A 10,661-nucleotide genomic window follows, 5' to 3' on the forward strand; every position below is an offset into this window, starting at 1 on the left:
CATCGTTGCTTGGTAACCGAGCGCTGGGGGCGGGGCTAGTGGAAAGCTTCAGCCTTTTCCCGGAGTCTCGCGAGAGAGCGGACTACTAGCAGCGGTCGGGTAGGGTGAGTGAGTGGTTCAGAAAAGGTTAACGCCTTCAGTCCTGAGTGCCTGCCAGGTTAACTTCCATGGCCCCGCAGAAGTGGACGTCAGCTGTTCAAGGGGCTTGGCTGGCTACCACAGTTCGTGAGTAGATCACACCTTACGTTATGTCCGTAGATGCTCCCTTCCGGGGTTCCCATAGGTCAGACCCCGGAACCTAAGTCACCGATGCTCTGAGTCAGGGGCCTCCCTGCATCCCCATTCACGCCCTCCAGGTGACCGGTAGCCACCTTCCTTTCCCCGTACTGTGCCCAGCCTATCGTGCATTATCTTCAAGAACCGAGGAGAAAAATGCGCCAGCTTCTGGGAAGGGAGGCAAAGACTTCAGTCGGGCGTGGTGGCGCACGCCTTTAATCCCAGCACTCGAGAGTCAGAGGTAGGAGGATCGCCGTGAGTTCGAGGCCGGCCTGAGACTACATAGTGAATTCCAGGTCAGCCTGGACTAGAGCGAAACCCTACCTGGAAAAAGACGGGGGGGGGGGGGGAGACAGAGACTTCATGTCATTCATCCACAGGTAGAGACTGTCACCGTGGACTTGACACGTGCCACGGGAGCTACACTTTACAGAGTGGCCCCAGCACGACCGTCTGTACTCATTCAATCCACTGTAGGTAGGGCGAGATCTGCGGTTCTTGACCAAGGATGTGCAAGGAGCAATGGTGATGGATTTCTTGGCAAACAAAACCTCGGGGATGCCATCATTTCTCCTTCACCTGGGAATTAAAGTCATCCTTGGGAAAAAAAAAAGTTTAAGTACGTAGTTCTTTCTTTTTTCTTTTTATTTTTACAGTTCCCAGGGCGTTCTGTCCTATGTATGCCCTCTCACTGCTATAAACTCGATCCATTCAGCGTTTCCTCTCAACAATCTGCAAGGCAGCTTCAGGCTGAAGTATATATATGCAGAGTTGAAAACCGGGTTAGTGTCAAAGGCTGTCTTCTCATCTTCTCTCCACTTCCATGAGGACTTGTCACACCGAAGGCAGGCATGAAGTATCCTCGTATTTGTAGACTCAGGAACGGAACCGGGATGCCTCTTTTATGCTGTCATCACCCGGATGAGGCAATTGCTGTAGGCACGGACACTGACCTCATGCAGTGTTTTCTGAGGTGACAGATGGACGCCTTCAAGTCAGTCTCACGCAGGTGGAAGGGCCAGTCGCCCAGCCCCTCCCCTTCACCTTAATGAGTCAGTGTTTGGAGTCTGATTGTTTGACAGGTCCTTTGAGTCACTGACCATCCTTGGCATTTGTTTACCTTCTCAAACTATGATTCTGTTTTTCCTGGTGTTTTGGGGAAGAACTCATCCCATCATTTCGGACCAGAGTGCCAGGTTACATTCCAGGCTGCCAAGCTCACGCCCTCCTTCCCCGCCCTCTTCCCTCCAGCTTATATGCTACCACGCGGAGAGCCCCTCGCTCGCCCCACCCGTAGCAAGAACCGCGGGGCTAGGGAAAAGCAACTTAGCGACGGGGGATAAAATAAGAGTTGTCTCTTTAAGAGTGCTGGAGCTTATTAAAGGGTTGAGGCCGCAGCCAGATCGAAGTCTCGGGAGAACTGCCACCGCCTCAACGTCTCGCGATGTTTGGCTGCGCGAAGGGCCGCCATCTTGACGCTCGGCCCGCCGCAGGTTGTCCTGGCGGCGTCTCCGGGTCGGTTCCTGGGACCAAAACTGGCTCCTCCGGCGTGTGGCCGGTGGACGGCCGGACAGACGCGATGTGGCGGCTCCGCTGCAAGGCCAAGGGTGGCACCCATGTTTTGCAGGGGCTGTCCAGCCGGACCCGGTTGCAGGAACTTCAGAGCCACATTGCCGCCATCACCGGCATCGCTCCGGGCAGTCAGCGAATCCTCGTTGGATTCCCGCCCGAGTGCTTGGATCTCAGCGACGGGAACACCACCCTGGGGGACCTGCCCATCCAGTCAGGTACAGGAACGGAGGCCGGGGTCAGGGAAGGCCCGGGAGGACGTTGAGAGAGGGGGAGAAACCAGTCGAGGTAAGGTGCCTGTGGGTCAGCTGAGGACCAGACCAGGATGGATCAAAGAACCGCGAACTCCGGACAGGCCAGAGCCAGTGTCGAGCAAGTCCTTGCTTTTACATGTTGAGAAGCCCCGAACTTTTAAGAGTCCCCCTCTGCTTTTAGATTAACCTCGAAACTAGCTCCTCATTCATTTTGTTTTTCTCAGGTTTTCCAAAAACTATAAAAATGCAGGGCTTGCCCTTTGCTAACCTGGTGTTCTTTTTTTTCCTATCTTAGTAAGTCAGCGATTGAGATGTCTTCATTCATTTTTGTAGTTCCTTTCATGTACACTTACTCGGACGTATATACTTATTCTAGAGTGTCAAAACATCCAACCGCCATAAGTCCTTTCAAGTTATAACCAACAGCAGTTATTTCTGCCCTGTATTCAAACTTGAACATCAACGTTGATAAGAAGCTGTTACATTTTGTGTCAAGGACCTTGTAAATGCTGGGTAGTGTAGGCAAGTTAAAAACGATCATAACCCGTGGTGAACACCAGAAACAATTGTTTTAAAATGAAAAATATATAAGGAAAATTTGTTTTTGATTGTATCTTTTATCTCCCAGCTCCCTTCACTAAATTGGGATACAACTTGAAATGTTTTGTTCTTTGTTCTGTTTTCATCTTTATGTACAGTGAACCGAAAATGTTCCTAGTCACTTGTTTACAAAGTGTTCCCTTTAGTAGCCCACTTTATGCTTGAACTCTTGGTTTGTAATTTGCACAGTTGACTAATAAACACCCAATTTCATCTGTAATTTCTCTGCAGTTCTGGATTTGTTTTATTTTTAACAGGCGACATGCTGATTGTTGAAGAAGACCAAACCAGACCCAAAACTTCACCTGCATTTTCAAACCATGGTGCTCCTAGTTATGTCAGGGAAACTTTGCCTGTGCTTACCAGATTCTCCGTCCCAGCAGACAACTCTTGCCTCTTTACCAGTGTGTACTATGTCGTTGAAGGAGGAGTCTTGAATCCAGCCTGTGCCCCTGAGATGAGACGACTCATAGCACAAATTGTAGCAAGCGATCCAGACTTCTATAGTGAGGCCATACTGGGAAAAACAAACCAAGAGTACTGTGAGTGGATCAAAAGGGATGATACTTGGGGAGGAGCAATTGAAATATCCATTTTGTCTAAGTTCTATCAATGTGAAATATGTGTAGTAGATACACAGACAGTAAGAATTGATCGTTTCGGGGAAGATGCAGGATATACCAAAAGGGTTCTGCTTATCTATGATGGCATCCACTATGATCCACTTCAGCATAACTTCCCTGACCCAGATACCCCTCCTCTGACCATTTTCTCCTCTAATGATGATATTGTTCTTGTACAAGCACTGGAGTTAGCAGATGAAGCTAGAAGAAAGAGACAGTTTACTGATGTGAACCGCTTCACCCTGAGATGCATGGTGTGCCAGAAGGGGTTAACTGGACAAGCGGAGGCAAGGGACCACGCCAAGGAGACGGGCCACACCAACTTTGGAGAAGTGTGATCTGTTGGTGATGAGGGTTGGAGCCTACTACCTCACAGATCCAGAAGGCTCTGGGTTTTCCAATAAGCTATTCGTAACCCTACAGGACAAGACACAATGCTTGAACCATCCTTTTAACTTAAACCATTTTAGTATGACACTGAAATTCCTTGTTAAGATTAAAATTAGTGTGCAAGTTTACAGATGTGTGTCTACAGTGATGACAAGCCCTTGCTCTGCTAGTGTGATGGGATAGGTGGTCTTTGCCACCTGCTGACACTAACCTGAAGACTGACTTGTAGTATTATAAACCTGCACCCAGCAGCTTTCACTTGTAGAAGAAAACATTTTAGGTAATGTGGAAGGCTTTGTATAAGGCCGTTGGACATATGCCACAGTGTCTCCAGTAGCTGATTCCTTTTAATAACTGTGAGTTAGTAGTTTCTAAATTATGAATTGATTTCATCAAATGAAGATAAAATTGTCAAAATGATTTTATATTGCAAGTTGGTAAACTTTATAAATGTGTATCTAACCACTTCTAAGTGCATCAGAAAAGCAATTTGTACAAGGATGAGTCTGTTCCTGGAGAATGTTATCTAACACAGGAATTGATAGGGTCCTGTTGAAGATTCCTAGTGTACAAAAGTAGAATGTATAAGGGAAAAGGTGCCTGAAGCAGCTTGCTGAAGCTTTAAAAGACTGTTGGCCTCATGTTTTAACACAATTCATGTATTGGTTTTGTCACATTAGATAAAACTAAGCAGGGTGTGTTTTTTAAATTGAAATTTGACTGGTTCTTTTGCTTTTTTACATACAGATTTGTCTGGAGGGATTTCATTTCCTAGGCTTTCTGTTTGTTCCTCCAAAAAAAAAATCTCATCCAAGTGATAATGCTGTACTTTGGTTAGTTCTTAAACACCTTTTGTATAGTGTATGCTGGCTATATCCCTCCACAAAGGCTCTTTGACTAGTCCGCATCTCTGCAAGTTAATACATCTCTAACCTGCAGTCTTTTAGTTGGTCTTTCCCTTTGTAAGTAATTGGTGTAGTGCTGTTGAATGGATTTGCTTCACTTCCAAACGATGAAAGTTTTATAATTCTTGCCTTATTGAGCTTTCTCAGAATTCTGCTTCCTAGTATCACCATTTGCTTGGTGGCTCAAGGAATACCCTCTAAAAGCTTAGCTTCACTACAAGATCTTCCAGATAAAGTTTTCTACCTCTTTTCTTAATTATTCTGAAGATCAGGGATGATAAATTCTACTTGTTATGTATTTTCTCATACATTGTGGAGAAGTATATTGTTAGGAAATTTTCTTTGTTCTTTTTTTTAATAAGTTCCTCCCAGTTGGGCATCCAATAGCATATTTTAAAGCACTTCAGTCTTTCCACAAATGTAAAATTAAAGTTAACCCATAGCACTTTTTGCTTGGGGGAGGGGGGAAACCATTAAGGTGAACAATTGTATGCTTCAAATCATCCAGTGACGTTTTTGGGGGGAAGGCAGAGAGACAGGATCTCCCTATGTAGCCCTGGCTAGCCTGGAATTTGCTACATAGACCAGACTGGCCTTGAAGTGAGCCTCCTGCCTTTCTGCCTCTTGAGTGCTGAGATTACAGATGTGGGCCACCACTCCTGGCCAGTTGACATTTCTTGAGTATCTTTTGTACTCACAGCCTCTGTAGGCAATGTCAGTCATTATGGTCAGTATAAATTGAAAGCATTTAATTTTCTTTTTTACTGAGCCTTAAAGATAACACTGGTGATCTTAGGACAGTGGCAACTGTCCGTATTACATGTATGAATGAATATTGTATGAAATTGTCTACATTCCCATCTATCATCTGCTGTAGGTGGTTTTTAAACTCTTACTTCCCTAAGAAACTATTAAATTTAAAGTATACGTTGAGAATGTAATTCGGGATAATGCCTATCAAATTACGCTTTCTGCATCATTATTCAGAAACTTTGTCTTCCTTGCCACTTCATGCAGCCAAATTGGACATTTGCTTTCTGGAATCTTGGGTCCAAAAGTTTGTGTAACAAATATTTATTAAATAGTTGCAATATGCCAGACATGTTTTGATGTTTTTAACCATAAATCTCTGTCACTTTAAAATTGAGTATGTGTTGTCTACAGTGAATTGATTTAGCAAAGGGGGAAAAAGAACTTTGGTATTTTAAAAAATTGAACCCTTAATTGTAAATGTTTTTTTTTTTTTTTTTTTTTGTAATTTTTAGGGGCTTATATCTTACTCTTGTTTTCTTTTCCCTTACTATTATCTTTTACCTGGGCCATCTGTTCACCAGGTAGAAACTGATAGTCAAGTGGCTTTCCACAATGGCTTTCCAAAAAATTTTTATTTATTCACATGCTGAATCTCTTAAGTTTGCTGACAATTTTCATACATGTACGTATTTTGATCATGATTTCCTCCCACTACCTTCTTTAGTCCTCTCTTCCCCATCCTACTTCCACTGAACCTCTTCTTTCTAACTAGTCCCTCTTCTATTTTGATGTTTTTGTTCATTTTTGCCCTCCATCATACATGATGGACTGTCAACAGTGACTTTTGAATCATTTGCTGATATTCAGTACTGGTACTTTTATTAGTCTTGTTCTGATCATGGAAGATTAAAGATGAAGCATTGTTTGTAGAACATTTAGCTATTAAGGATTAAAAACCTAAACTTAAGCTCATTCTAAACTGAAGGTGGTATATGCTTCACCGAATCTAGTGAGTTTTTTGTTAGTTTTTTTTTAACGTGTATGTATGTGTACTTATTAAGCTCTTGAAGTACTTATTTAAAATGTGAGTAAATTCTCACTTTAAGAATTTTGAAAAGCCAGTGGATTTAGTGCTTGTAGCAGGGTTAAAGGAAATGTCCTAAGTTTGCACTGGAGCAGAATGAAACCCTCTTTCCTATTGATTCAAGTTACTTATCTGTCATACAGAAATTTCTTTTTAAGTTACAATGAGGACAATTTAACATTATTGGCAGAATAAAAATTGTGCTTTCCTACCCACCCCTCCTCTTCCTTTGCCTTATTCTTCTCTGGATTTAAAAATTAGGTGGAATACTATGAAGATGCCCTCCTAGATTGTTATTTCAAAAGTCAGTATCCCTGAGAATCATGTGATCTGACAGCCATTAGCCATATGAAGACATCAGGATGTTACTTTTGCTAGTGGTTCATGGCTGATTCTTCAGTGCTTTCCATGAACTAGAAATGGGCATAGTCAAGTGTAACCTTTGATGCTTGGCTGCTGGTCAACCTGACCCTGTTAAGAACTAACACCATCATACCATTTGAATATTCCATTAAGTTCAAGTCCCAGTAAAGTCAGAATCAGAAATTAATGAACATCACCTACATATTCCCCTAAGTGCCCACTGCTAACTTAACAGCTTCTGTCTTGTGTAGAGATTAAAGCATGGTGTTGTAAGTTGCCCTCTTGTTTCTTTTTGGAAAAATTACAGTGAGTAGTATGTAAAGTTAAGCAATAGAGTGATCCCCCCCCTTTTTTATAAGTCAGGTGGCCTTCTAAACTTCCATATATTAAGAATTATGTTCATTCATGTGTTGAGACACATTTGCAGCACTTTAAAAAATAGTGAATAAAAGTTTACATAGCCTATAAGGATCTTACTGAGAAAAGTGCAGCTCTTAACCCGCTGTTGCCATCAGTGTTGCTGAAGCTAGTGGTGCAAGCTAATGTTTGGATAGCAGTAGAATTCATCAGTTAACTACTGAGAGCAAGGTCTGTGCCCTAGCATAAGAAATGTTACTTCTGTAATGTGATTGTCCTTTGTCAGCAATTTTACAGTTCAGTATTCAAATTTGCCTTTGTACCATTATGATAATTTTTAGAGTAGCTTCATAAAGCTCTTAATTTCTAAGCAAGCTTATTTTAAGGAAACATTTAGGAACATTTTAAGTCCAAAGTGAAACACTTGGTTTGAATAAGCTAGTTTATTAGCAAAACTCATTTTGTTTTTATTATGTGCTAGGACAAGTGCCCTCACTGAGCTGCAGCCCCAGCTCTGGGATGTTTTCCTACTTAGTGCTATATCAATACATTTCATTCACTCAGTACAGATGAACCTGACTGTGAGAAGGTGTTTTGATTTTTTTTCTCAAAAATTGGTTTACAATGCTTTATATATTTGACTTGGAAAAAAAGTATTACATTGATACTGAATTGTGAGGTGCTGACTTAATTCACATGTATTCAAGGAAGATTGATAGCCTTTACAATGTATTTTAGAGTGAAAAGAGGAAGAGATGGGAGAATAAAGAGCCATGAAAAAGGAAGGGATTATCTAATGGATGTATTCTAGTCATAAAGTATGCTTTTTAAAAAATTGTTCAAATAATGCCTTTGTTACCCCAACCCCTTTCTTTTCATTTCCTAGTATAGAATATATTGGCTGTACGTTGTCATTACCACTTAATATATAAGCATCTTGCTATTATGCCCTTTTATGCTTATGTTTTAAAAGATTGTATATAGGAGCCTAAAGGTATTGAAGATGTGATTTGGTTATGTGTAAACAAGTTTAGAATTTCTTCTACTGAGATTACATGAGTGACTTTACAACTGCTATAGAATATGTATTAAGTTAAAACCCATATTGTTATGGACCAGGGGACCTAATTCTTGTCCGTTTTCTAGTTCACTTTGGTGCCATTCTGGACTCAAGCTGTTTACAGGAAATACATACATTGCAAAGTAATTTTTCCCTTTAAAAATGCAGGCTAAGTAAGCTTGTCAGAGAGGATAAAAAATGACAGTAGTCCGATAGTTGCTGCTTTAACGCAGGGGAAGCAGAGGTTCCCAAAGCAAGAAGGAGACCGCTGGTAGAGCCTGAGGCAGCGCTCAGAACAGGACTCGAAAGGCAGCAGGAAAGAGCGTAACAGAGCAAAGTTGTCTTCTTGGCATAAGAAAGTATTAATTTCTGAAGATGGGCAGTTATTTTTCAAAATATGCTTTGTCTATTTGCCATTAATTTTTCAAAATTTATGTACTGCTTCCTGGAAGATGTCTGATTTCATTTTGTACAATTCATCAGTTTTGCCATTGTTATGCATTGATTTTATTTATGAGATATGTGATTTTAAATATCTGAATGCTGTATGAAGTGACTTGTTCCAAAGGAATAAATGAAGTGAAAACATTGTTGTTTGAGTATATTTTGGGATCAATGCCAGTGAACAACTACTGTACTCATTATATATTATCAAATGAGATCATAGCTTTAATGTGTGTACCTGAATCTACCCATCTCACCCTTGTAGGTAGACTCTTAAACAGGAGAAAGCATTTCTACTTTTTAACCCCCGTGGGGGGGGGGGCATTTATAATTTCTCTTCACAAACTTGATTTCTTTCTAAATCCCCTGAAAGTTTAATTTGGCATTCTTTGCTGATAAATTCTTAGGTGGAAAGGAGAAAGCTCCTTTTTTAAAAGACTGGAATCTGAATGGACTTAGATCTGTTTAGAAAACAGCTCCATAGGAGAAATTTTCATTGTCAACAAACACTTATTTGAAACAACACTGGGGTTATTAGAATTGGCCAGAGTTTAGGATTTCAAACTTGAGCTATTTATCCTTTCCTCATTGTAGCAATTACCTCCTTGTTGCTGGGACAAAATAGCCAGCCAGAAGCACCTTATGGGTGGAAAGGATTTATTTTTAAGTGACAGTGTTGAGGGAATGTTTGATCTTGGCAGAGCAGTCATCCAGGCATGACCTCATTTGTCAGCTGCAGGAAGAGCAAGCTGGCCCTGAACACCCAGTAGGGCTTGACTAATAAACCTGCCCCAGTGACACACCACTGTCTCCGTCTTCCAAAATCTCTGCCAGCCAGCCAGGGACAAAGCAGGAGGCTTATTCAGAAACACTTGAGAGTGGGGCACATTTTACATTCAAACCACTCATTGAAATTTAAAAAGTAGCAAAGGGGATCCATAATCATACATTCTGGGGTTGGGGATGTAGCTCATTTTGTGTGTGTACCCAGCATGCAGAAGGACTAGGTTTAATCCTTAGCACTACAATTGGACGTGAATGTATAAACCCAGCAGCACTCAGATAACTTCCACAGAGGTCAGAGCAAGAGGATCAAGAGCTTGGTTACTTGGTTGACTTGAAGGACAGTTTGGAATACATGAGACCCTGTCACAATGGTGATGCACCAGGACAAAATACATCTATGGGGAAGGGGACAGCATAAAGCCACCATAGTGAGGCCAAACCTCAGTAATAATAAAAGGTGTTAAGTAGTCTCAGCTCTGTTACGGCAGCTTAATGAACAATCAAATGCTCATAAAGCAGAGCCTGGGAACTTACTAGATCAAAAGTCATGAGGCTCAGTGTTTGTTTTAATTCTTTAATCATCATGAGTCCTCCAGTGGTTTCGTAGTAGTATTTTCTTGACCTCATTCAATTCATGAATTGTTCATCTACCTAAAAGCAAGATAATGGCATTTGCCACTAATGTAATTCCAGAGAAGTTTGCTACAATTAATGATTCACAGACCTCAACAAGCTAAAAACCTTAACATTCAATACAGATGGAACATCCTGCCCTTGCAAAGCTACTCTGAGTTCAACATGGTGAAAACAGCATAATAATTCATTAGAAAGATATTTAGCACTAATACTTGATCCGAATCCTGATTCCAATGGGGTGACTGGACAGGCTGCAGGAATAGCTGTGTATCAGGCTGGAAAGATGCCTTAATGGTTTAGGTGATTGCTTGCAAAGCCAAAGGACCCAGGATGTATTCTCCAGGACCCACATAAGCCAGATGCACAAAGTGGTGCATGAGTCTGGAGTTTGTTTGCAGCAACTGGAGGCCCTGGTATGCCCATAATCATTCATTCATATTCTTTCTCTCCCTCCTTTCCTCCCTCCTTCCCCCCCCCCCTCTCTCTGCCTCTTACAAAGAAAAATAGCTGCATATTAATAGTTAAAAAGATTGAATGTTGATATTGTGCACTGGGGTTTGG

At 41.6% G+C, this 10,661-nt stretch overlaps 1 protein-coding gene across 2 annotated transcripts; it reads left to right on the forward strand.

The window, feature by feature from the left end:
* Window positions 1–29: 29 nt before the first annotated feature.
* Yod1 (YOD1 deubiquitinase) lies at window positions 30–8,119 on the forward strand. Of its 2 annotated transcripts, XM_045152457.1 has the most exons (4): window positions 30–225; window positions 357–517; window positions 933–2,063; window positions 2,957–8,119. In XM_045152457.1, the coding sequence occupies exons 3-4, from the start codon at window positions 1,721–1,723 to the stop codon at window positions 3,658–3,660; spliced, it is 1,047 nt and encodes a 348-aa protein (XP_045008392.1). In that variant the 5' UTR covers window positions 30–225; window positions 357–517; window positions 933–1,720; the 3' UTR covers window positions 3,661–8,119. The 2 variants fall into 2 exon arrangements, with proteins under 2 accessions (XP_045008392.1, XP_004663571.2); XM_004663514.2 differs by lacking the exon at window positions 357–517.
* Window positions 8,120–10,661: the final 2,542 nt, after the last annotated feature.

Source organism: Jaculus jaculus, chromosome 1, assembly GCF_020740685.1.
Source record: "Jaculus jaculus isolate mJacJac1 chromosome 1, mJacJac1.mat.Y.cur, whole genome shotgun sequence".
In the NCBI taxonomy this organism is placed as follows: Eukaryota; Metazoa; Chordata; class Mammalia; order Rodentia; family Dipodidae; genus Jaculus; species Jaculus jaculus.

Excerpts from the sequence above, each read along its gene's own strand:
- Yod1 (XM_045152457.1), top strand. The coding sequence starts at position 1,721 with ATGTTTGGCTGCGCGAAGGGCCGCCATCTTGACGCTCGGCCCGCCGCA. Across the intron at positions 2,064-2,956 it reads GGACCTGCCCATCCAGTCAG|GCGACATGCTGATTGTTGAA; the intron begins GTACAGGAACGG and ends TATTTTTAACAG.